Source organism: Lepisosteus oculatus, chromosome 12 (genome assembly GCF_040954835.1).
Source record: "Lepisosteus oculatus isolate fLepOcu1 chromosome 12, fLepOcu1.hap2, whole genome shotgun sequence".
Classification (NCBI taxonomy): Eukaryota; Metazoa; Chordata; class Actinopteri; order Semionotiformes; family Lepisosteidae; genus Lepisosteus; species Lepisosteus oculatus.
This window is the reverse complement of record NC_090707.1, coordinates 4,312,669-4,339,317: the sequence shown is the minus strand read 5'-3', so window position 1 is coordinate 4,339,317 and position 26,649 is coordinate 4,312,669. Positions and strand designations below refer to the sequence as shown.

The window sequence follows — 26,649 nt, the reverse complement described above, 5'->3', positions numbered from 1 at the left end:
TTTAATTTAATGTAAAGGCTTAGGTGTTCATCAGTGTCTGAAAGGCACATTTCACACCTCTGAAATAAAATCATAATTAAAGCACCACCTTACGGCACTCCAGAGACTGCCCATCACATACCTTCTTGAAGGTCTGGAATGTGTTGTGTTATGTAAACCACATCATTTCTGATAGTAATTTCAGTACAGTAAATGTCATTTCAGGCAAATCCCGTATGCATATACTGTCTTTGAGGTATTGACTGCAAAGAAGATTGAGGCTTAAATTTTGTTTTACAATTCACAGTCATTAATGGTTTTGTGCTCTCAGGTTTGATTTATCACTTCAAGCCCTATCTTTTCTTGCTTTGAAGGATTTTTGTACTCGTGAAATATGCAATGAAAATATACTGTCAAAATGTGCTCTAGGTTCTGGAATATAACTATACTGTTGGCCTGGCACATGATACCGGTTCTGTCCTTGTGTAGGTGCTTTTTGTACCTTGACTCGTTCTAAATTGAGTCTGAATACTCTGATTATTGAGCTTTTATTTTCTTAAAATAGAAAATCATATTATCTTGGATTATCTCAAAAGTTGTGGGATGGAGTTAGTAGCCGTGCATTTTTCTGATATTCAGTGATATTTTAGTATGTTCTCATTTTAGAGTGAATTTTATCACTGAAACTATTTCTAAGCTCATTTATTTTTTTAAAGATGTGTATTTCCGGATTTATAACACCTCCAGATTTTACAGTAGAATTCCGTAGTTCCTCAGTGACTGTTCGTAATTTGTCTGTATGTCTTATTTAAATATGAGATGGATGCTGAACTGCTGTTAATGAGGCTCTGATACTCATTACTGGAGCTATTAGAGGAGTGACATGTAGAATAAACAACAGGACTGGTGCATTCTGATGAATCTGGAGTCAGACAAAAGCCGTTCTGTGTCCTTTGAGATTTCTAGCACATTGGATTTTGCGGGATCAGGTGGTGGGTTGGGATGTCAGGATGATATTCCCAGTTGTGCTAGTGCATTTGCCACTCATTCCTGGTACAGTAACTTCTACAAGCATACCCAGAAAAATAACCACATTCGTTAATGTTGTGTACATTTCAGGTAATTCAGTAACTGAAACAAAATTATTTGCCAATCCCCAGTGTCGGCCTCTGTGACACGCACTGCATCTAGTGAGTCATTTAAATGCAGTATTTCAGCCTCTACCTTGAAGCCGAGAAACAATAGCCATGCACAGCATACCGCCCAGCCACGGATAAAAGATGATGTTTTTTCATTCAAACCCCTCTTTATGAAAATAATTTTTCCCCCCAGTCTTTCAGATCTGTTAAGGTTGTCTTTATTGGTCCCCTCCCCCCTGCAGTCGGTGATACACGTGGTCTGTCTTGAAGACCTGACAGGGATACAGCGCTGGTCACTGAATGCCTTCTTAGCGATTGCTCCCTGGTCTGAAGCCGTGGTGAATGAGCAACGGTGCCAGACCAAAGAATGCCCTACTGAGGAAGTGACAAACGTGTGACAGAGGAATGCACCATGGCTGGTTTGATGCATGATGCGCTTGATTTCAGCATAAATTGTTTTTGTGGCCCTCGGCCTGTTACAGAGGTTGGCGTCACCCCCTCAGAGCCCAGATAGCACTCAGACCTGCCGTGGCGGAAGGCCTAGTCTTTTGCCATCACAAAGTTCTCCGCCGTCTGGGCTGTGGCGCTGAACGGTTCTGTGTAGAAGCCAGACTTGCCCAGGAGCAGCTGCAATCACATCTCATCGTGGGGCATCATGGCGCTCATTGTGGGGAGATCTACTCCATTCATGGTGTACTAACTGCTTTATCCCTTGTATCGCATTGAGGTTTGTCGTGTGCCTGCTCTGCAGTTTTATTTGATGGACAGATAGAGCTAATCTGATGAGTAAAAGGTTAAATGTTGTTCATGTGTAAGTAACTCATAGGCATAGTGCTGCTGGAATTAGACTTGAAAGAATAATTGGAGGCAGGGGATGACACTGGCACAGATATGAAAAAGCTTAGAATGAAATGGCCTTGGACACGATTCATTACTGCATAGAACTCTGTTATTTTACAATAATTTGTTTCTTATTATGCTTTTAAACAAAGGTGCGTCTTCTCAGACAAGTAGAAGCAGTCCTGTGTGATTAGTGAGCATGCTTCTTCAAGCCAAAGTCTTGCAGTCAGGGCTCTGTCTCCTGAGGCCCTGTATGATTCTGAGGAAAGGCTGCAAGTCGATCTCTCTGCACCAGTCTTACAAATACAAAGGCACTATAGGAGCTGAGCTGCCCATTTTAAGAAGCTTCAGAGCACAGGGGCTCCTTTGATGAAAACGTTCTTCGGTGTAGTACACGCCGACACCTTAACATTCTTGATCCTTTTTGCTGATTGTTTTTTTTCTGGTTGGCATTGTAGTTTACAAACACAGTAGGATTACTGTATTCTGCTATTTCCTAGATTATAATTTATAGAGATAAGAGAGACACCAGCTCAGAATCCAGAGCCCAAGTCCTGGATTATGTCTTCGCTTACTGTTTTGTTGGGTGAGAGTTTTGTGGTGCAGTGCTTCAGTTTGTTTCGGTCTCATTATTTTTCTGTTTTTTGCAGTCAAGTCAGGTCTTTCAATAGCCTCCAGCAGTTTTTGTCATATTCAGCACATTGTCACTTAGAGGGAAAACGATTTCTTCTTTAACTGTAGATGTTATTGCTTTCCATGGGTCAATGACACCATATGTGGTGGATGTTTGTAGTTGTTAATAAAAGGTTGTGAAGGTGGGTCCAAAGGATCCGGCGTCTTTTTCTGCAGCTCTGCTGAAGCACAGCTAAGGTCAGGTAGACCTGGAGCACTCACGGTGAAAACTGCAAGTGCAAGACAGGGCAACGTAATTCACTGAGGGAGTGTGTCAGCTAGAAAAGATAGCAGATGTTGTGCAGTAAAACAGTATTTTCATATACAGCGTAGGCACAAAACATCCACATATACCACTACCACCAGCATGACAGTAATCCTTACAGTATTCCATACACATTCAAATACTGAAACTTTTTTTTTAAATTAAATTAACGTTAGAATGTAATGTGATCTTTCCTCGTAAAAAATGTGCTGTTTGCTTGCATTTATTGGTGTAATCAACTGTTAATTATTTCAAACAATTCTGCTGTTAACTGCTGCAGAGAGATGAGAGATGCAACAATTCCATTTTTGCTTTTTGGGAATCTTGCGGATTTAGATTTTTTTTTATCCTTACCTTTTCAGTGCCTGAAATAACCCTGAGTGTCTGAAGACCCAGATACCAGAGCACGACTTCGGGAAGCCGCGGTGTCCCTGAGCCGGTGAGAAATAAGACAAGTGACCCTAAGAAAAGGCCCAGCGGCTCATTTAAAATGGGGTAAGTGGAGATGCGTGTGGTGAGACGGAGAAAGAGATCAACAGAGCCAACAGAAATAAATGCTAGCAGAGGGATATATCAGTGCTCTGCTAGGATCACTTATTAGAATCGGTTATTCTGTTGAAGGTTTTGTTTTTTATTTTTAATGCTGCTTTTTGGTCAGTTTTTTTTGCAGCCTCTGTTATTAGCTCTAAATAAGGAAAAAATAGGATTAGAATAATCTGACTACTTAAACGCAAAAGGAAAACAAAAGCCTCAGGTATTGATTCCCTTACTGAGCAGCTGATTAAGTGATTACACAGTTATTTATTAGTACTTAAAGTATTTATTAGTATTAGTACCATCATAAATTCCAGGGCATACATCAGTCAGATTTAGATTGAGCTGAATTAAAAGATCCTCTGCCAGTGTTTTAAGGACGTAGGTGTATCGACTCCTAAATGCCTAATGAAAACCATTACAGCACTCGAGATCTGCTTTGCTCTGTGTCCCCTGGCTGCTGGTAATTCAATCATAAAAACATTTTCCCATATTTCCACAAACAGAGACTGAAAATCAATATGAATGAAATGTCGTCCCATAGTGAATTTGCTGTATGCAAGTAGGTCATGATAATGAACAATATTTATTTGTATGTCAGCGGTTTTGAAAAGTGTGCAGACAGAAAAGATGACTGTGATGTCATGAGGACCACCATGCATTACAGTGTGTGTATATCACAGATACAGGGCAAGGATGTTGCTATCAGTGAATAGTGACAATAAAGGATCCGGAGCCAACATACTGGATTCCTGTATGGGTTTCTACACAAAGTGAAAACATTTCGAAATTGAAAAATATAAATAAGTTTAAAATGGTTGCACGCCGAGCTGTTTCAAATGCATTTGTCATCTGGGCAGCAGTATGGAGAGGTGATGAGGGTTCTGCATTTGTAACTGGAAGGTACTGGGTTCAAATCCCAGGTGAGACCCCGCTGTTGAACCCTTGAGCAGGATCCTTCACCTGAATTGTTCCACTTAAATACCCAGCTGTATAAATAGGTGCATGTGCAAGTCAGTTTGGATAAAGTCATCAACCCAATAAATTAGTTGTATATGTATATTGCATGGATGGCTTAAACTAGAATGACAACTGACATAAACATGTATACATGTTTCCACCATTCTCTTGAAGTTGAAAGTGCAGAGATTTTATGATTCGCGAAATTCAATCATCCATTCTACTGTATATGGACAGTATACAGTACTCTTATGATTTATATGACTTTATGATTCATACCTTGTCTTTTTTTTCTGTATAAATATATAATCCATTTTGTAAAGATTCTATTCATACCACAGATTTGCATTTATTTTGCTGCATTGTAACATGTGCCTTTTCACCACCATATGTTTATGAAGATTAGGTATAATTTTGGATCCAGACATTTTACACTAATTACAATAGGGGAAATCAGTCAGATGTACACCTCTTTTCAGACCTAGCAAACTTCCAACCATGTTTATTAGTCGCACAATCCAGTGAGGGTTGCAGTGAGCCGGAGCCCAACTAGCATAAACCATACTTGCCTTGTTTGTTGTCATGAAGGATTAAAATTCTTTTATGGTATGAGAATTGAAGGAGGATGGGATTTCTTAAAGAGCTGGTAAAATCTAAGCAGAAACAGTAGCAGAAAGGGCAGGGAAATCTTGAAAATCGATGTGCGGATTACACATTTTGAAGCCCAGAAATACAGTACGATGACCTTTTCTGCTTTTAAGCAATGTGTGTAAAGCTTTCTACTGTGCATCGATTCATTAGGGATACTCTGTCATTCTTGTTCTTTTTATGCTTTGTTCCTTTTGTTGCGAAAATGGTTTGGTTTTTGCGCTTGGTTTTTAAATAATTGATGTATCTCGAGTGTGAAAACGAGTGGTGACGAAGCTCCTGCTGTGCGCCTTAATTTCCACAGGGCATTCCTCCTCTCCCTCCTCTTAGAAGAATGGAGTCCGGGACTTCGGAAGCCTCGATGCCAGATGTGAAAACCACACCATGTGACTACTCAGCAGCAGGGTCTCCTGCTGGCTGCAGTATTGCTTTGGAAAGATGCTTGAGTGACCTGCCAGCATCCCTCTCCTTCCTTGGAAATCCTTTGTCTGACTTTCCACTTCAAAATACCATGACCTATGCTAGCCTCCAGGATGGGCAAGGGCAATGCCAGGTCATGCCGGGGTGCCATAACAATGCTTTTCTGAACAACCTTGGTCTGAGGTATTGCTCCACCAACAGCATGCACCCACTAAAGCACCCAGACTCCCAGCTGGTGCATCAGGACGGATGTGCCATGCAGTCAGAACCATATCCAGCTGGCCCTGGTGTTTGTGTCAACAGCACCAGCAGCAGGCTATACAGAAGCATGGAGAACTTGCATTGGACAGCGGTTTCAGATTCCAGCTTGTATTCTTTTAGCCCCCCTTACAAAAGTGTGGACAGTGAGTTCATTTTCCGTTGCACAGCCACCAGTCATTGGTACAACAATGCCGCTGAAGGATCTCCAATGTATGATCTGCTGCCTGCTTCAGAAAACATCCCTTTCCATCCCCGGAGAGTGCCGGTTAGGAAGGACCTTCCCCTTTTCACCAAAGTTCCCCAGTGGCTTTTCCCCGTTATGGACGAAAGGATCATGAATGGAGATGCCAAAAGAGGTTTGAAAGAAAAGCTACGGCTTCAGAGCGCAAGGGCCGCAGAATATAATAAACCAGTGCGTCCCCAAGTTGCTTTGTGTGACATAGTGGCAAAGGACTGTCGAGAAATCGGGTTGACTCCCAGAGACTGTAAGAGTGTTGGTTCCCTAAGCTGCTGTGAGGCATTTGGTCAGTGCACTGCTTTGAACCACAATGTCCCGCTAAACAGAGACAGATCATCATTCTCCCATCGAATAACCAGCCCAGAGGAGATCAAGCAGGAAGTCATGAGAAGGCTGCAGCTCAGGAGACAGAACAGCACGCCCAATCTCAATGTTCATCCTCCAGAAGAACGCAGTGAGGTGGTGAAATCCCACACTGCAGAATCCATAACGCAGAACAGTGGCAGAAGTGAAAATAGCTCCTCGTCGGAGTTAGTAGTGGACCGAAAGAGATACCCCAAGGGGAAGCTGCACATCCCTACCTTTGAGGAATTCAAGATGATGAGGAAAAAGGAGAGCAGCGAACTTGCCGACAAGACTGTTCAAAGGCAAGCCGAGTGCTCTTCAGCAGGGGAGTCGCCCGACTACAAACTGAGCAGGGATCATACCTCTGAGAAGCACTGTCAGACGCTCCCCCAGACCTCCTCAGAGCAGGGTTGCACCTCAGAAAAGAAGGAATGTCAAAGCACGCCGTGTGAAGCTGGGACTTCTGTGGAGCAGCTCAAGTGTCGAGAAATGACTTCCACACCCCATGACAGGGTCTTAGGCCTTGATGCAAGCTCAGAAGCGAATAGTTGTCAAACGGAAACTGGACAGGGCAGGACCGCTCCAATATGTACAAGTCCGATACCTAGGTCACCTCCCCAAGCTCTGCCCGTGTCCCAAGGGGGAGGGGTCAATCACAGTCGAACCCAAACGCAGAACGTCAAGGACGGCACCTTTCCAGAGCGCCCGGAGAGCTCCGAGGCCCAGTCCACGTGCTGCACATCGCTGCTGCTCGACAGCACGGATCTCTCCAACTACGGGGCGAAAATCTCGAAAATGAAAGATGGCTTTATTGGCTCAGCTCTTGACCTGATAAAGAAGAGGTAAGTCAATGAGCAATAGGTTTTGCCTGCTTTGGGCTGACAAAGTAGGTATCCCCTTAATTTTAGGAAGATCGATAACCTGAAACCAGAAAAGGCAAAGATTTATTTTGTTCCTACACCAAAAAATAATGAAGAACACTCCAGACACATCAACACTACAGTTAGCTGTCCTGTCCTATAATCACACTATAAAGAATAACTAACAGTACTTACCTTAGTGCCGAAGGCATCCAATTAACAACATGGAAAGAGTTTCCAAAGTGCCTCTAACAATCAATCTTCCAGAGCAGCTCTGCCTGCTCCCATGGCTCAGAACAGCAGGGGAGGGCTCTGGCAGCTCAGAGTTTGCTCTGGTTAGAGAAGTGAAGCTCTGGCTCGTTTTGAACGGTACCGCCGAGGGCAGGGCGAAAGGCCGGCGGTGCATTTGTGATCTGCATGAGCAGCAGTGTGGAGAAGGGGCCAGGGCTGACGGCTGTGTGTTCAGACCCTAGGTGGGAAGCAGCTGGTGCTGAGCGAGGTGCTGCACCTGGATTGGTCTGGTGGAAGACCCAGCTGTTAAAATGGGTGCAGGTATAAATCATTTTGGATAAAAGGGTCAGTCAAATAATTAAGCAATAATAGTAATAAATAAATCTCCTTAGTTTAACAGATGAGTGTTTGCTACATCTCCTGCCTGGAATATTTTCTCCAGCCCTTTATCCTGCAATAATGAAAAATGTGTACTTTGTACTGGGTTTTAGGGTATTTTACACAACCTAAGATGATGGTTTTAAGTTCTAAAGATATTTTCCACAACATGAAGTCCACTGTCATCCACAGAAATGTGTGCTTGTCATACCACAGTTCTCATTTAACTGATTTCACTGCTACACTGTGAATATGCCAACTACTGTGCCTCTGTTAGCACTGTATATTGCAAGGAGTGAAATGGCGTAACTATCAAATAATTTTCCAATACAAAATGTAACAGTTGTGTATTCCTATAATCTATGTTGCATTAGATGTGTACGTGTGCAGAAATGCTTTCCTGCAGAGCCAGGTTTGAAAAGTTCAAAGGTCTCCGAGGGATTTTGTACATCCCCACATTAGAATGTGTTGTTTCCACTCGGGTGTTCTGTGTTGCATAGTCAATTTGTGAGTATTGTTAGCTTGAGGGAAAAGAAAATCAACAGAAATTTAATTTGTTCTGTAGGTAAGAATTTTGATCTTATAGATCAGCAGTTTACTTTGACCCCTGACATTACAGTTTCAGAATTTTATAATATACATTTTTTAAATTAGCCACACACAAACTGGGGCAGGACTGGGGCAGGGTTTTGACATTCTGATCTTTTAAAGAAGCTGTGTCCAACATTATCTGGTTGTGAATTCTGTACCTGATCAGCTTAGAGTAGCTCATTCTCTGTCAGTTCCAGAACTGTTGTTTTGTGCTCTGACAATGAAGACGACATTGGAACTGGTACCTTTTGTTGTGATTTAATTGCTTTGTAACAACAGTGAAGATTCAGGATAAATCAATAAGTGTACCAGACTGAGTCATTGCTAAAGCCAGGTAAAAGCCAGCAAAATTAAAATACTGTGGAACCTAAGTTTTGTGAAAGCTTATTGATAATTTGACTTTTTGATGATTTGATTTATTTTTAATTTTCTGAAATAATAAACATCAGCTAAAATCCCCCATGTATTCCGGTGAGCCTGGAATATCACTAAATTCATACTTTCACACTTTGCTTATCAGAGATTTCTCTCACATCAATGACATCCAATGAATGACTTCATTCCAGTACGAATGTATTTTTTTTATAGAAAACCATGTTGGTAATTTTACTGTATGATGTAGAGGCTCTTCATTCATTATACACTAGATGCTGAAGCCAGGAATCTATTTAAAGAAAGAACTGCTTAATGGGTTTGAGTACAGAGGTACACATGTGGTGAAATAAACCATAACAGTCACACCTAATTGGGGCTTCACCCACAAAAAGGACCTGAACTTGCACTAATCTTTCTTCATCTTCAGATACAAGCTGAATTTAAATGTATTCTTTTTGCCTTTTTTCCTTTCTTATTATCCTGACCTTTCTTATTTGTATTTCATGAACACAAGTTTGCAAATTGTATATTCTGCTTTAAAATACTCTAGGAAATAAGATGCATGATTTGTTACTTATGACAATGAGGTTTCCTTCATTCTCTCACATAATGGGTGGTTTTAATTGTTAAGAAGGATCGTGTTTTGAAGCTTCAAAGCATTTTAAAATACTTAGTCAGAAGTAATCCAACTTATAGGGTCAAATTAATATAAAATATGTTGGACTTTCTAGTTTGTAAAACACCTGAAGAAGGCTTCGCGGCCGAAACGTGTTTTCTTTCTCCCTTTTTTTCAGCAGGGAGTAAACCTATTCCAAACTCCAATAAAGTTCAGGTAAAGCCTTTCAGCAGCTGCAAGCCTTTCAGAGCACACTTAAATATTCTTCACGCTTGAACAGGTTTATTTCAAAGCGGCACTGAGGCTTATTTTCATGCAAATAGTACTCGCAACTGCTGGGACATTAATGGGTATCGGCTAAAAGACTGCTAATAATCAGAGTTGCTTTAAATGCGATTAATTGCACTTTTTGCACGAATTCACCAGGTAATGTCGTTTCTGATATGTAGCAGTACCAATCTAATGGACAGCCAAAAAAGTCTTGTTGCCTAGTATTTCTTACATGCATAAATGTTTCTTAAATAAATGCTAAAAATCACCACTTAAATGGAAAAGGGGGTAATGTTTAGGTGGTATTCTAACACCTACTTTATGTGCAAGTAAATAACAATTAATTTATTTGATTTTTCCTGAAATGCTCTTGTGTGCTCACTTTATTTCCAGTAAATCCTTTGCTGCTTTTGTACTGTTTGATGGGGTCATCAGGAGGACATGTTGAGGTTACATATACTGTAGCTGTCTTGTGCTTCAAGACTGCCATACATGCACACAAGGGATGGGGAAAACATTGGTGGATACACTCAGGTATCTTTCCAGAAATCCGAGCCCTCAAGTCATCGAGTTCAAATGTTAATATGAATGGATGAGTTTAATTAGTTCATACAGAGACCCTCTGTCTTGCTTGGAGACAGGTCTTGGGGGGATGTAACAGAATGGTATTGTTAGTAGTGTAAGTGCCAAGAATAATAATTCAAGGCATGCTGCCGTATTTTCCCCAGCTGCAGTGCAGAAATCGCTGCCGAGTCGCCAGTCATGATCTCACGTGACGTTGATAAAGCTGACATCACTGTTCCGGAGGAAGGCAATCAATCCATTGTGGTTTCCATGACGATGCCGGCCTGCAGCACGGAGACTAATAACCAGCCTGCTGGAGCACAACCTGCAGAATGTGTAAGGCTGCTTTATGATTATCAATGTTTACGTCAGGAAGGCATTTGGTTAATATGTATAAAAATGAATGCATAGCAAAATAAACTGTACAGCATGAATGACACATGGGGCCGGGGCAGGATTTATATTATGAAGCATGCATTAGTGTGCAGTGCAAGATTTCAGGATGCATTGCAAAGGAGTACAGCCCAGGTTCGTTTTTTGTGCCGTTTGTGATGTTGCCTGCTTGTACGGAATTTATTTTTTATGTGTTCTTATTTAGAGGCAGATTATCAATGAGAACATTTAAATACTTATGATTAATAATGTAATAATTCTGAATGTAAAATCAAATATGTACTTACTAGTAAGTACTAGTATACTATCGGGATGCTAAGAATTGATCCTCTTTAACCTCGTTGATGTGGCGTCACTAAATGCACGGTGTCTTGAGGAATGTTGTACCTGCTGCACCTGTATGCATTTGCTTAAAGGTGTAATAAAAACAACGCGAAGACCACATGCAGACCATGTGTCTGGGAGGCTGACGTTCTGAGCTTTGGGCAGATGCTGATATGTGTGGTTTTATGTGTGTAGGTGCTCACTGCTCTAACCATTTAAGTGGGTTATAAGAGTGAAGTGATGTGAATTAGTGTCCCTTGAACACAGTAGTAATAGTTTCCTGTTTACTTTCATTTACACTGTCCTTCCATTTTGCTTTACTATAATTTTGAAATTCCATAACTGATTGATACATATTGTGTTTAAAATTAAGCTAGAGGATTTTATATTTCCCAATCTGTTCCTTTTGGATGAAGTTTCAGATCATCTGTGATTGGACCGAGGCGTCTTCGTGGCCCCTCCCTGTTTTGCCTATTCAATCATGACATCTCACAGCTCTTGGTGGACAGTGATTCAGGGTTTTTGCTTGTGTAGTGGGCAGATTTCTCTCCCTCTCCAGAGGGGGTTCTCCTCTGTTCCAGGTCTCTTAAGCCTTGCCGAGACTCGGAATGGGCTCTGATGGGTCTCGCTCTTATTCCAGCAGTCCAGTCCTGGCTGCCGAAGGTCCAGCTCAGACGCCGCCTACGCCACGGCCGAGCCTGTGAGGGCTCAGCGGGAGTGCCGGCTCCGGCCTCACTTCAGCGACCCCATGCCTGCCGACGCCACCAAGAGGAAGCAGCTGGAAATGAAGATTGCGGCCGTGGTGCGACTTCACAGTCAGCGCCGGAGCCAAGACAAGGACCCCAGTGAGTGCTTTTGGTTTTCCCTTCTTCAGTGGCCCTGGCGATCTTACAGATTGGGCAAATTAAATTACCCTGCTATTACTGATCTGATGTGCCTTTACAAAGCATTTAGTAGAAGTGGCCTGCGCCCATACTTTCACGTCTCATGACTACAAGCACTAAAGCTCCTGTAGCAGTGGTTCCCAGCCCTGGTCCTGGAGGAACGCAGTGTGACTGTGTCTGCTGGTCTTCATTCCAGCTGAGCTCTGCCTTACCTGTGCTAATTGATGATGTAATTGATCTGCCTGCTTGTTTAGACTTTTGGTTTACTTGCTCCGGCACTCAGTCCTAAATTTAAAAAATACCTAACTTTAAGCACAGTGTTTCAGTATACCGACCTTTAATCCTTATATCCTTATAACTTGCTTCCTCTTATTTGTGATTAAACAGCTGTTTATTATGAGCAGACACAAGAGGGAATGACAGTGTATTATACCTTTCTACATTGACTTAATCTTCCATCTACAGAGGTCGAGCTGGTAACAGTTAAGCTAGACACTTAACTGAGGATGGTTCTGAAACTCAGAAGCTGCTACAGCACTGATACTCTGTTGTTACAAATCCCATTTAAAAATTTGCCACCACACATAAAACTGACATTAGTTTGCCTCTGAACTTGGCTGGAGCAAAAAGAAGACAAGGAGGTCTGTCAGAACCAGGACTGGGTGCCACTACTTTATAGTTTAGCGCTCATTTAGCTTGTACACTCTCCAGTCCACTCCATTCCACAATTTTGCTAAAACCGGCTCCTTAATTACCTAATTGATAATTAGGAGAATCATTATAGAAATTGAATAGCGGTTCTCCAGTGGAGTTGATTGGAGGGGCATTCAGACTAAGTGAGCTGCAATACTACTTTTTAAGACTGATTTGTTAAGTTGTATAGTACACTTATGGATTTCTAATCTAATACTTTTATAGTCGTTTATGCTGATCACCTAAGACAGGTCGGGATATTCTTCCTCCTGCCTAACCTCTGTCTATGCCTTCCTCCATTTATGGGAATCAGATTATTCTAGTTCTGTTGTTCTGTGTGGGCAAGGCACAGCTAAGTGGGGCACCTTTCTGTGGGGCATACTGTACCAGCTCCCTCTGGATTTCTGTTAGGAGCTCCGGTTTCCTCCCGTGCCAGTGAATTTAGTGTGTCTAAATTGTTAAGTTGTGTGCTCGGTAGTGGACTGTCCCATCCAGGTCAGGATAGTTCTGCCTTGTGTCTTGCTCTCCCAGAAAGGTCGTGTCCTAAAAGGCTCTTATAAGGTTCCTGGTCGTCAGGAATCAGCGGCTGTCTGTTGGGAATACTGTTTCAGGTGACAGTATCTGAACAGCATCTTGACTGGTTTCCTGAAGCCTGATTTTAATCTGTTTTTTTTTTTTTGGTGGGTGTTTTCTGTGGTGATGGCCTTTACAGCTGTAAGACCTCAAAATGATTGTCATTGCATGTTAGGTGTATTATTTTTTTTAATCCTATAATTTAGCCATCTGTTCCTTAAAGAGAAGCCAAACTTTACTCTTAAAAATGACCGTCCTTTCACCACTGTCCTCAGGGAGGGGTGTGGTACGCACTGGGCCTCTCTTGTTAGCAGCAAGCAGCACATCCAAAGTGTCGTTTGATACTTCACCCACACATTCTAAATGTAATAACACCTAAGCCTGACTGTTTAAAAAGTGTAAACAGTAAACAAGGAACATTTATCTAGGTGAAAATGTTAGGCCGTCCTCACAAAAGAATGGTCTATAATTTATAGCTCACATTTTTCTTTTTTTAATTTTCATTGGCACTAGAGATCGAAGGAAATATCCCATATATCACCCTGGTACCTCAGAAAAGCCGATGCATTTGTCTTTTGATATATTGCATCTGGCACAGTAGCACAGTGCATGTCCCTGAGAAGAGGGAAAGCTTTAAGTGATTGATTGGACCTGCTCACCTTAAGATCCTACTTCCCCTGCAGTCCCAGGAAAGGGCTTCCTGACCTGACTCTGCCTAGTCTTCCGTATGGAAGGCAGCTGCATCGCTGTAGCTTTAGTTTAGGATAATTGCTAGAAAGTCCAACATGATTTATGCCGTAGGTTTTCCATAATTGTGCTCACCAAGATCCCATCTCAGGAGAGTGGAAAGGGAGTTTTCGTGAAATTCGTCTTTAGCGAGACAGTAATTTTGTTTATTTGGCCCTGGTTCACCAAAGCTAACTGTGTTGTCGAAAGCAGGGCTTCGGCCAAGGCAGGACAGCAGGTCTTGTTCTTCATTCCCTGACGAGCGCTCCCGTTTTAACGGAGCGCCAAGAACGAGTGAAGACGTAAAGAATAAAATGTTTGGGTTTGTCGGTGCCTCAGGCCCCGCGGAGTCCGGCGCAGGCGGCGGCGGCTCCGAGTGGCGGGCCGGGCCCGGCCGGGGGGCCCAGCAGCGCTGGAGCGGCGCCAGCGACGCCAGCTCCGACAGCGGCGTGGTGGGTCTGAGCGCCGACCGCGACGAGGACGAGGAGGACCCCCGGGGGGGCGCGCGGGTGGAGAGGGCAGACAGCGGCTATGGGCCCGCCTTGGCAAAGAGCTGGAAACCCGCCCCGGCCTGCAGCAGGGCCTGGGACTCGCACAGGCCCTGCCCCGACTGCGGACACAGGAGCGCCACCTGGGAGCCCCAGGCAGGCAGGAAGGACAGCCTGTGCGACAGGTGCTTGAAGCTCAGGACAGAACGCAAAGAGGCCATCCTGGAATTCCTCAACACCGAGTGCAGCTACAGGGAGGACCTCCGGATCATCAAGGAGGAATTCTACTGCCCCATGCAGACAGCGGGGCTCCTCACAGCCGAGCAGCTGGCTGTGGTTTTCAGCAACGTCCAGGAGCTGATTGATCTCAATGAGAAGTTCACAGAGCACCTGCAGGACAGCATAGACCAGGCCTTCGATCAGGTAGGCCGGGAGCCAGGGAACATGTGAGAGAGCTGAATTCCACGGGCAAACACACGAGTTTCCCACAATTGTTTGTTTGTTTTGGGTTATGTTTTTGTTGCCTTGTTTTTTTTTTCAATGCAGAATAATTAGGTTTCTATCTTGAAATATTTCAGAACAGAATGGATTTCTTGATCAGTAATTGGAAATCAATATCTCAGTGTTTTGTTCTTCCTAAAAAGAGGATAAAAACTGACTTTCTAGGTGAGTTTCTAAGCTTTTGAATGATCCTACTTAATGCAAAACTCCCTGACAGAGTGACAGAATAACAAACTTGTGATAACATCTCGGCATCCAACCCCAGTCATTTGACATCGTCTCACCCTTTTAGGTGACAGTAGTTGTGGGTAAATGTCATCATGCGAACAAGATAGGTCATATTGGAAAGATGCTGCTCCATATTGAAAATCTCTGAACTATGCAGCTGTCTTTAACAGTGCCCGGATAATGAAAAGTTACAATAAGAACATAAAAAGATTACAAACAACAGGAGGCCAATCAGCTCATTTGCTAGTTAGTAACTTGTTGGTCCAGATATCTCAGCCAGCTGTGTCTTGTAGAAGCTGAAGTATCCGACTCAACCACATGCTTGGTTAGCTTGTTCCATAATCCCCACCCAGTGTGCCAGAACAAAACACTTAGTTGAGTTAAAAGAATTAAGTTGTTCTGTGTGACATATGTATGTTATGGCAGTCCAAAAGGAAAAAAAAAGGCAAGGGGCATTTGGTAAAAGTAGGAGTGTGATTATGGATGAGCGTACAGGAGTGTGGTAGGTCCTAGCTGAAGGCTGCAGAAGGATTGATGTTCATGTTTGCACTGTCTTGATTCTTGGCCTTTGTTTACAGGGTGACGAAGACCTCCTGACGGTGTGCATTGGGGAGATCTTTCTCGACTTTGTCAATATGCTTCCAGCTTTTCAGACTTACTGTCTCCAGCAGTCTACATCTGTTAACATGCTCAATTCCCTGGAGAAGGAAAAAGAGCTACTCAGGTGCTGAAAACCAGACTCCACTGAGTAAAAAGGCAGTAATGACTCTCTGTGGAATAGGATACCCAGGACAAGTCCTGTTAGCTTGCACGTGTATCAGCTACATCTTTCTGTGGAGATATCAATGAGTCATTGAAGTTGATACTCATACATACTGTACTTAAGATATTTCAGGTGTATGCAAAGAATCATTTGAGGGATTTAAGGAAAATGCTATAATACATATTTTGAGACATGTTTGAGTCAGTGGTGACTTCCAGTGCATTGGATTTCATTTAATTAGGAAGTATATTATTAACTAATATTTATTAACATGAATATTTTGCAGTATGAATTGTTGCCTTTCACAGTTCTGTCTAGGCTGTGAGGTGAGAGGCCGGTTAAAGCAACGCACTCTGGCTTGTCTTTGGCAGGATCTTTCTCGACGTCTCCCAGAACGACAACACCGCCCTGCGTCGCATGAACCTGCGGTCGTTCCTGATGGCGCCGCTGCAGAGAGTGACAAAGTACCCCCTGCTGCTGAGCCGCATCAGCAAGGCCACTCACGCCTACCACCCTGACCACAGCAGCCTGAGGGAGGCCAAGAGCCGCGTGGAGTCCCACCTGGAGCACATCAACATGAAGACCAAGCAGGAGGGCGCCCCCTGGTCCCTGCGCTCCTTCCGCCGCGACAGCCGCCGGAACCGGGAGCTGATCGACATCGAGATGCGGGAGATGTCCATGAAGACGGTGGGCTGGCCCCGCGAGGACACCCGCTTCGTCATGGAGGGGCAGCTGCAGCTGTCGCAGCCCTCCGACGGCCAGTGGGCGAAGAAGGGGAGCAGGGCGCTCAAGTTCCAGAGCGTGCACGGCCTGCTGATGGTCAGCCTGAAGAGGGCGGCGGAGGGCGGCCCGGAGGGGGCGGCGGGCGGCGCGGACGAGGCACAGGACCCCGTGCGGGACGGCGTGCTGGTGCTCATCAAGGACCGGAGCAGCGGCAGGCTCTCCGTGCTCCGGGAGCCCATCCGCCTCGGCAACTGCGTGGTGTCCTCTGACCCGGACCGCGCCGACACCTTCGAGCTGCTGGACATCCGCCGGGAGGCCTTCGTGTTCCGCGCGGCCGAGAAATCTCGGACGCACCAGTGGTTCCGCACGATCAAGAGGTACTCCCGGGAGCTGGGCCTGTGGAGGAAGCGGCGCAACGCATTGCCGAATATCATGATCAGCACAGTTCAGAACCGCACCTGACGCCGGGCACAGGAGTCGAGCACAAGCCCTGGCTGGGCGATGGTGGAACTAGAAAACCTTTATCCTAAGATTAACACACTTACCACTTTGCACCTTTAAGGGAGACCTGCAATCTCAAACTAAACGGACCTGACTAGAAAGATTATTTTTGTTCGGCCTTGGGAGCAAGCAGATCAGTTGAGCACTTTGGAGAGCGCCGTTTGGTATCAAATACAAACACAAGAAACAAGGCAATACAGGTCACAGGATGTGATCGGCAGTCCTTGCTGGCTGGAAAGAATGTTTCAGTACCGATGGCAAAAAAACCCTCCATAATAATTAAAAGAAACTGACATGACGCGTGTCCGTGTTAATAAAGCAAGCATGATTGAAAACTACTGCAAAAAATAAATTGTGAGAGTTCAAATTGTTTGTTAAAATGCACAAGTGAGTGTAAATACTTTAGTAGATTACCAGTTGGAACTGTAACACAATATTCTTTATTACTCTTGAGTTTTTTTTCAGGAGCAGTCACTGCAAAGGTTCCCATCGTGTTACTTGTAAGTCTTTACCCAGATGCACTAGGGATCTGGGGAAGATAGGCTGGGTATCCTCTTATCTAGCTAAGCCTGTACTGATGCCCACTTTTTCCTCAGTGAAGGATTCCCCTCCTAAAAGCACCAGCATTCCCTGGTAATGTCTTCTGAAAGTGAAAATCATTCCTGTTATCAAGCTTGACCCTGTAGTGCAAAGAAGGAAAAGACAATGTTTTAAAAGAAATGTTTTGTTTTTATATTTCAAGCTTTGTAATTAAGAGTCACAAGACAATATTTACTAATTTTGTCAGCGGTTATCTCCATTATATGAAAAGTAGAATTACATTGAAAATTCATCCGTGACCGTATTCTCAATTATTACACACTTCATATAATGAGACATGCTCTAAAAGAGACATCTTAAAGTCCTCAACACTGTCTTTTTTGGAGTTAGGACTTCTACCTGGGGATTACTAGTGAAGCTGGAGGAGTCCCTTATATTTAGTTACAACTTACAATACAATACATTAAGTTGCAACTTGAACAGCAGAGTAAAATAAAATTGGCGACTACACAGTATAGAGTATGGTGATGCAGGGCAAAGGGCTGAGGTAATTAAGGACAAGGTCATGGAGTGAGGCACAAGCACTCATGGTGTGTTTGGTCCGAGCTACTGGGGTGGTTTTGAGATTGTGTTTTTACAGTTTGGTTTCTCAATCTTGGAAACGAGTTTGCTACTTATTGTGACAGTGGCTGTCCGGAGTATTTCCCTTGTCGTCTTTAATTTGGTTTAAATGAGAGCTCTGCATTATTGCCTTTCCATTCCTGCACACTATTGTGGGGGGAAAAAAAGACTAAATCTAATTATCTCTTATCTCAAGGCTGTTGATTTAAGATTATTTTTAAAGCCAGGCTGGCTAAGTTCATGGATGTCTTGTTTTTGTCCGTCTGCACCTGTGTGCCCAGCAGCTGACTAGCGCCCTCTCCAGGGCACAGCCCAGCCTTACATCCTCTGCTTCCAGAATAGACTCCAGTTTACTGCAACCTCCCACAGGAAGAAGCGGCTCTCCTATACTGGATGGATAACTTCGCTATAGAGATGCAATAAGCAGTAAAAACACTGCACTATCCTTACTGTTAGAACTAGCCAGTGATGTCCTGCTCCCGTGTAACAGCTTCCAGTTGACCAACATCATAATTCTCTTGGCTTCTACTTTTCTGGACTTGTGAGAATGTACTGTACATATTGTAACATTAAAGGAACCTCCATCAGTCTCACATGTCTGAGCTACTGGGGTGGTTTTGAGACTGTATTCAAACGTTTTCTATATTTAAAATAAAGACCTACATCTTTCTTTTCTGAAAAAGACTGAATTGTATAAAAAAAACATTGACTTCTTTGCAGCTTTGTTTGTTTTCCTGTTCCTTGTGATATGTACATTTTTTCATAAATCCACTGCAGATTAGGCTGTCTCTTCTTGGTGTCATAGCAGGTTACGGGAATTTTCATTAGTGCAGTTTCTCCGATTACTTCAGCACAGTAGTGATTATTTCTTATGTGGTCTCAGAAGTCTATATTCAATGCTGAATACACTATCAACATCATGAAATATAAACAGGAATTCAAAAGAAGATGTAGTAATGGTTTCCAAGACACCATAAGAGATCATCCAAATGCTTAGGGCAATCCCTGCTCATACAATAACTCACAGATTCAGCAAAACAGCTCTTTATTAAATGTTTGTTACACTGTGCAGGTGCTAAAATCACTCACAAAAAAGTAAACTTATCTTATTGCTCAGATTAACTGATAAACGTATTCCTAGCAGTTGTGAACGTTGTTTCTTTGAAAGAAAATTATCTTAAGCAAACCAATCAAAGCAACCATTTATCTGCAATAGTGTACAGATAAATGGTTGTACTTGTTTGAAAATGCTTTCTTTCCTCTTCCAATACTGAAAATCTAAAATGGCACCCTGAGCCAAACCCCCATATGCATAAAAAGATTGATCTTTTCTGAAAAACAAAGATATTGTCTAAAGTTTTCTTTAAATGTAGTTCTCGGAAACAAAACGCTTATTTGTTGTACTTAAGGATTTTGATCACAGCCAACATGCATTTAATTAACAAAACTTGAGCACAACTTATGATGAAATGCCAAGGTGATTTTCACAAAAATGATTGGCCTCAAAAAATTAGCTCACACCTTGAACACGTTTTTTTACTTTCTGAACACCCTTCGCAACACTAAGTAAAACCAGCAATGGCCAAACATCCAAGATGAATGGTGAAATGTGTCTTTTTTGGTAAAGAAATTTTCACCCTCGATGATTACATCAATGCATCCCCGTAAATCTAAATTTTGAAACAGCAGCAGAATCCAATTACAGTACACTTTTTAATGTACTTAAAACTCTTCTGGTGGGGTGAACGTATTAAGAACATGATTTTTTTTCCCCACTTCAAAAGGGGACAAAACAGCTCAACAGAAAAGATACAGCAAACCCACTGTGACAACCACTACCTTCTCTCCACACCATTGCTTACAAAAAGGTACCAAACAATCCTGATAACTATTGGCACATTTTTTTTCTGAGGTAAAAGTATCAGTAACACATGTGAAGCTTCAAACTGGACATTTTGAAGGATGAGATTCATGAATATTTATGCACAGAGTGGCTTCCCTATTGCGATTTCGTACAGACTTCATTCAAGGGAAGATAAGACATGGTTTTAGAAGTGCTTTCATGGCCCTCATTTTCAGCATTGTAATAAACAACAAAAAGCTAAAATTAAACATTTGCTTCACATGATCTCATTTAACATTTATCAGGCACTGGCACGTATACAGTATATAATTCCAAATGAACACAAATAAATCCGTTAACTCACAGAGAGCATCTGGGTTACAATATTTTATGGAAATAAAACAGAGGAAACTGGGGATGGAGATTTAATTAAAATTATATTTTAAAATTAAATTAGTGAAAGGAAATTGTATACCTATCTTGCACATCAGTTTTAAAAACTTTTTACATAAGTGCCAAGGGATATTTGCATATTCTTTCACAGGATGTGAAAGGCTGTTTAACAACACTGTTGCAGAGTTTCATGCAAGCTTACTACTTAATTGACACAAAACTTTTCGGTCTGCTTCAAAGTCTGCTTCAAGAACCTCTTAGGACAATTCCTTTCTGAATAGTTCAGAACCGTTGTTCCTCTGCAGTTAATTCTACAGCAGTTGCACGTGGCTGCACAAGGGGCCTGACAGGGTCAATACAAATCATTCACAAATCCCATTAGAATAAAGAGTTCAGATATCTCGGCTCAAAAGACAATTAAGCCACAGAACAGTAATGAAACTTCATCATACGACATAAAAATAGGCTTACTGGTATGTTAAATGACTACGACCTGTACAAGAAATGAATGGAGCAAAACAAAATATATTGAACTTCGAAGCTACAAACAACTTGAACAGCTGCACAGTCCTGCCACAGGATCAGAGAAGAGCTCAGGTTCGACCTCCGGCCCCCCGCCCTTCTGCTCATCTACAAACTACGCTAAGAGACGCGCTCTGGCTGCTGGCCCCTTCTCCCCCAGCGCTGGTGCCACCCCTCGCCCGGCCCTCACTGGTCGCCGGTGCTCGCGCCCTCCTGCTCCTTGGCCAGCCCCCGGATGGAGAGGTCGTACACGACCTCCTCGATCTTCTTCACGTCGTACTTCAGGCCGTCGTAGCGCTTCCGGAGCGGGTCGTTCTTCAGGTTGAGGAGCCGGAAGCCCGAGTCGAGCTCGTTGATGAAGTGGGAGATGCGCAGGGGCCGGGTGTAGTCCCCCGCCGTCACACTGTTCACCGCCAGCCTAGACTGCAGGACAGGACAGAGCATCGGGGACAGAAATAAGGGACTTCTGAAAAAGCACCCCAGTCTGAAGGACTTAAGCAGCTAAACTTGTAGATGCTGAAAAGAGAAGAAAAGCAACACGAAGGCTGAAGAAGGCAAGAAGGCCCCACAGCTGAAACGTGTGTGTTTCTTTTCTTCTCTTTTCAGCGCAGAATAAATCTTCACCTGTTCCTTTGCAGCCTACGCCTGCCGAAGCAGCTGCCCTACCCAAACTATTTTTAAACTTGTGGATGCCGTAGCAACAATATTTAAACCCTTTCAGAGTCAAATTATTTTTCTGGATCTAGAAATATTCAAATCAAAAGATGATCTAATGAGGTTTCATTTTCAAAGAGAATCGTATTCTTTACGGGCTCATTTTTCAGAATTGCAGTTCAGACTACACTAATAATTATATTTCCTTGTTTTCTTATAGCAACTTTTTCTCTCAGAAGATCCCAAACGGCTCTACACCTAGGAGGGAAGCCACTCTGTGCCCCGATATACAGCAGATCATGTAGAGACGTGATAAAGTGCAGCACCCATTGAATGAAGGGGAAAATGTAGTCTGGCTAAACTAAAGAGGCCAGGACCTTTTGAATCATGACCAAAAAGGCAGCACCTCAGTTTTTCACATCTCATTCAAGGGACAACACTGCCATACTGAGGCACTGGGTGTGAAATTCTGCCTCTGAGGGAGTAGTGCCACCTTCTGGTGCACCAACACGAGGAAAATGATGCATTTAACCCAAGCTAAAGCACCAAAGCTTTAGAACATACCACTCAGATATTAATGACAATTCTCTGTCCTTTCATCAAAACATTTCATTGTCACAGCTAACACTCAGTGGGATTTACAGAGCACAGCTGTGCTCCTGTACGCTCCTGGTGCACACATCATAAACAATCTTCTTTAATTAAACAACAAGCCTTTTCTCACTCTGTTTGCTGTGCACGTCTGAGAGCACTTTGCCAAAAGTAAATGCTTCAGGGAAGATAGAGCTTCACTTCATATTAACCCCTCTCATCCAGTCCATGCATTGAATGTGAAAACATGTGAGACGAGCAGTGTGCAAGAGCTATATATATAGCGAAAGTCAGTGATGATTGTTTTGAAACGGCTGAGTGAGACTGGCTTGTGTATTACCCTCCCAAACGTCATTCCCATTTGTTATTTAGTTCATGTTTTTATAACCTGCATGCAGAAACCTGAGTTTGTCTACATTAAAGGTAATCTGCCAGGTGTTTTCCCTATCATCAATATGATCTAAACCTTTTTGAAATTCATTTGCTGGCTCATCAGTGGTTGCTGATCCACCTAACACAGTACCATCTGAAAACGTAAGTATTTTACCAACAGTATCAGAATAGATTTATTGATATAAATTAAGGAGCAGTGCCCCTTGTTCAGATCCCTGTAGGATCCCACTTATTATATCACCCCACCTTTCCCCATTTATCTGTACCCTACATTTTCTGTTCGACGATTACTTTTAAAACCAAACACACAAATTACTTTTCAATCCAATCACATTTCCCCGAATGCCTACTGCCTGCGGTTTCAGAATTAATTGTTTATGATTAACTTTTATTCAAGCCTTTAGAAAATCTAAACACATCATGTCATATGGTCTGCCTGTATCCACTACTGATGTTGCTTGTTCAAAGAACTCTCAAAAACTTACGTTAGGCAATACCTATGTTTTCTAAATCCAAGCTGACCATTTCCTAGGATGTTATTTTGATACAGATGATCCTCTAGTTCTTATAATCTTGTCCATTCCATTACATGTAATAAAGGCCAGACTTATTGGTCTACAATTCTTTGGTTAGGTTTTATGTCTTTTTATGGATATGTACAACATTTGCAATTCTCCAGTCCCTGGGTACTATCCTGTCCTAAGCGAATGTTAAAAGAAGAATAATTATCTGCACCTTTTAACAGATTTTTGTTTGAAATTCTCCACACAAAGCATTCTTAGAATGACAGATTTGACAGAGAAAATGCTAAGTAAACATGTTTGTGTTGTGCTGAAACGGAACAAAGTGCTAACAGTTTCTCACCAGCTCACTGGCCAGGGTTAATATACCTGACAGATAATCTTCAATGTCAAGATGAAAGCCTTTCTCTCTGTCCACTTCAACTGCAGAAAAAAAAAAGAAATTTTACATGAGGCAGAAGGAATTCCGTTTAAGAATATAGACTTCTTGACATTTCTGCTCCACATTTTTTTTGAAGGAGTTGTGACTAAAATATAATAACACGTTTTAGTGAACATAATAAAAGATCTATTCAGCTCATCTAGCTTGTTTGGGTTTGAGAAGCTAATTGCAGTACATACCCAGACACATCAGTGACACAACAGTGATCTCTTTTTCCAAACTGTTCTAGCTGGTTCTTGACAACAAGCAAAACCATATGACAAACAATTCCATCAAAGGCAATAGCACAAAACACATTTCGCACAAGAATACCACAGCTGTACTTACTGCCTAATATTCCAGCAACTTCTTCTCTCGTCACTAGAGTTTCACCTTCCAAATACACAACAAAGGCAGCCAGAAAAGTTACACGCTGCAACACAAACCTCCAGTGTTCGTGGAACCTGAGAAAAAAGAATGAGCACAAATTATACAAAGGACATAGACGTCACTAAACTGGGCAACATAAAACTACACAAGGTTTAATACCAATAGTCAATGTGCTCTAATGAAACTGATCCCTCCCTTTCCTATTTTCCTCATCTTCACACTGTTAATTAACACTGGCTCTATAACGTATATCCTCACCAACAACAAAACAGCAAAATAAGTGATATTACTCAACCTGCAGAAAAGAGACTTAGAGATGGCCACAGAAGCAAAGAGGGTGAGGAAGAATGATTGTACCCATTTATTACAGACATTTATATTTGTTCTTGGTGAAAAAAGACTGTCCATGGTGGACAGTGAGGATGAACAAATGATCAGACTGCCTGCGTGCTGCAAACTGCAAGACGGCTCTTGTGCTTTCAGTCACCTGTAATACTGCTCAGCTGGAAACTTGGTCTTCAGATCACCCAGGTGATTCCTTACAGTGCAGAAAAGTTCCCGAGCCTTTAAACATTTACTTGGAACTAAAAAATATAAAGCACATAAAGGCAATTATTCTTCTCAGTAAACACACAGAACAACAAATGTATGCATATTTCAAAGTTAAACAGGCCTTCAAAAGATTCCACTATTGGACAGATTCCTGAAACTGCTCCCGTACTTACTGTCCTTGAAGCCTGAGGGTTGATGGACACTTTGAAGTACGGTCAGAATTTCTCTCGCAGTTTGCTCTAGTACCTGCACAACTTTTCTTATGTCCTGAAAAGCAGACAAGCATAATACAGTTTTCACGCCTTTCCGTGTAAAACACGTTAATTTGCGTAAACGGGGTTGAAAGTTCCCCGAGAGTCAAAGGATTAACATAATTTAACATAAGTTTTGATTGAAATGCCACCCAAAAAAAAACCAACACAAAATTAGTATAGAAACATCTTGTCTGTCATAAAAGATCTTAACACACAGGTATAGCATTTCTATATTTTATATAAAATATATTAAGGCATTCGTATTATCTTATGATGAAGACAGAAGGGGGTATTGGTCGGCGTGAGAACTGCAAATGAACAAGTAGAAGTTACTCCTACGTATTTTCACACACCTGAAGATGGCACTACAACCGAAATGTTGTATTTTTTTTTACTTTCTACTTTCCAGTGCGGAATTAACCTCTTTTTGTTCATTAGCATTATCATAAATTATTATACGCTTTAGCCAAGAGTATTACACATTGAATAATTTCAGTACCTCTCTCACATCTTGGTCCGCGCTCAGATATTCCTGAATGTTGCTGAACATTTCTGTGACTGACATTTCTCACGACTTATCGTAATACTAGTACAGCAAGTGATTAAAAATACTGAGGTAAACTGAAATCTAAACGCACAACCATCAAACAAAAAAGGACTGACAACGTGCTTCCACTGGGTCCTTTCTCGCCGTGTCGCCCTCAAATGATGTCACGGATACTGTAGGAAAATTACAACGACGGCGTTTATTTGCATTTAAGATATATTTTTTTTGCAATAGGAAAACGATGCGCTTTATATGTAATTAAATACAAACGTGATAACACTCGACAGAATTATAACTGATTGGAATTGAGGTCAACATTTTTTTATTTCGCACATAAGATCAGGCACAAGAAAACCCCCCAAGTCTTTGTTTGGGGTTGTTTACAAACATGACGGTGTGAACGGGCTGACGAGTAATGTTATAGTAAAACGAAAAAACAACAACAACAACAACAGTAGTGCATCAGTAGTGTGTATGAGATAAAAGAATTAAATGAAGAGTCGCTTCGGGGTGAGGTCGACAGTGTGAAATACAGACAGGGGGCCGAGGTTGTAGGGATTATATTGTGCTCTCATTTCCAAGAAAACGAGGGAGCATGCTGAAGGGACAGCCTGAGTCGTATTACCAAAAATGACCAAGCGTATTGCAGGATATTGTAGTACCTCTTCCAGTGGTTTTATTATACTTTCAGATGCATGTTTGTACATACACCACCAGGCAGGTTCTGCGTTTTCACTTTGTGTTACGAGTCAACACCTTACAAGTTTTGTTCAAGACTTCAGTGCACCTCAGTACACTTTTCCATTTACGAGGTGTCTTTAGATTTTTGGTGAAAATGACTCGAGGCGTCTCCGACATACAAATTAGCTGCTGCATTTGATGTAATGCTAATCGTGTTGACATGCTTTGAGTGAGTTTCTTCTCCCCTAGATTCCTACTTACTGAGGAATATCTTCCATCTTTCGATTAACTTGCCTCGACTTCGGGGAAACGAAAAATAAGTTATCAAACATCACATAAACAAGGGCTGGAAATGGAGCCCCACATGGAACCCACAGACACACGGTGGATTTGCTATTGTTGTGTGGCTGATAAGAGACTGTAGAAGAGGTTATTGTATTGAATGAAAGTTGAGAAACGTTCAGGCAGGGATAACAACCACAAATCAAACTCGCACATCGGTGCTTAATCGCCATCATTACGAAATTGGCTACATATACAACTCAAACGCCTCCCTTCCTTTCGGTGCTGCAGCTTGGTTTGCTGAGCCTGGATGGGGCTGGAGTCGCCTCGTCCTTTGACCCGGAGGCTCCCGATTATCCAAGGATGTTCCCTTCAGCAAACTATTCTTCCAGTTGAGAAGGAATAAAACTCTTCGCTCAGTCTGAATGAACAATTGATAAGATTCAACCCTCACATTATTA

General features: G+C 42.4%; 2 protein-coding genes across 5 annotated transcripts in view; one reads left to right on the top strand and one right to left on the bottom strand.

Annotated features, from left to right (window-relative positions):
* Positions 1 to 17,350, top strand: part of arhgef49 (Rho guanine nucleotide exchange factor 49) — a 35,137-nt gene extending 17,787 nt beyond the window's left edge. For all 4 annotated transcript variants that reach the window (XM_015358649.2, XM_015358650.2, XM_015358651.2 and 1 more), the window contains exons 2-8: positions 3,258 to 3,390; positions 5,342 to 7,143; positions 10,351 to 10,522; positions 11,544 to 11,748; positions 14,119 to 14,690; positions 15,575 to 15,720; positions 16,131 to 17,350. In XM_015358649.2, the coding sequence (XP_015214135.2) occupies positions 5,372 to 7,143; positions 10,351 to 10,522; positions 11,544 to 11,748; positions 14,119 to 14,690; positions 15,575 to 15,720; positions 16,131 to 16,944 (3,681 nt within the window). In that variant the 5' untranslated portion in view covers positions 3,258 to 3,390; positions 5,342 to 5,371 and the 3' untranslated portion in view covers positions 16,945 to 17,350. The remainder of the gene's footprint in view (positions 1 to 3,257; positions 3,391 to 5,341; positions 7,144 to 10,350; positions 10,523 to 11,543; positions 11,749 to 14,118; positions 14,691 to 15,574; positions 15,721 to 16,130) is intronic.
* Positions 17,351 to 19,172: 1,822 nt separating this feature from the next.
* tsn (translin) lies at positions 19,173 to 25,378 on the bottom strand. Its single transcript, XM_006636246.3, has 6 exons — positions 25,178 to 25,378; positions 24,598 to 24,691; positions 24,360 to 24,456; positions 23,831 to 23,946; positions 23,405 to 23,484; positions 19,173 to 21,325 (listed from the first exon to the last, which is right to left on the bottom strand). The coding sequence occupies exons 1-6, from the start codon at positions 25,241 to 25,243 to the stop codon at positions 21,089 to 21,091; spliced, it is 690 nt and encodes a 229-aa protein (XP_006636309.1). The 5' UTR covers positions 25,244 to 25,378; the 3' UTR covers positions 19,173 to 21,088.
* Positions 25,379 to 26,649: the final 1,271 nt, after the last annotated feature.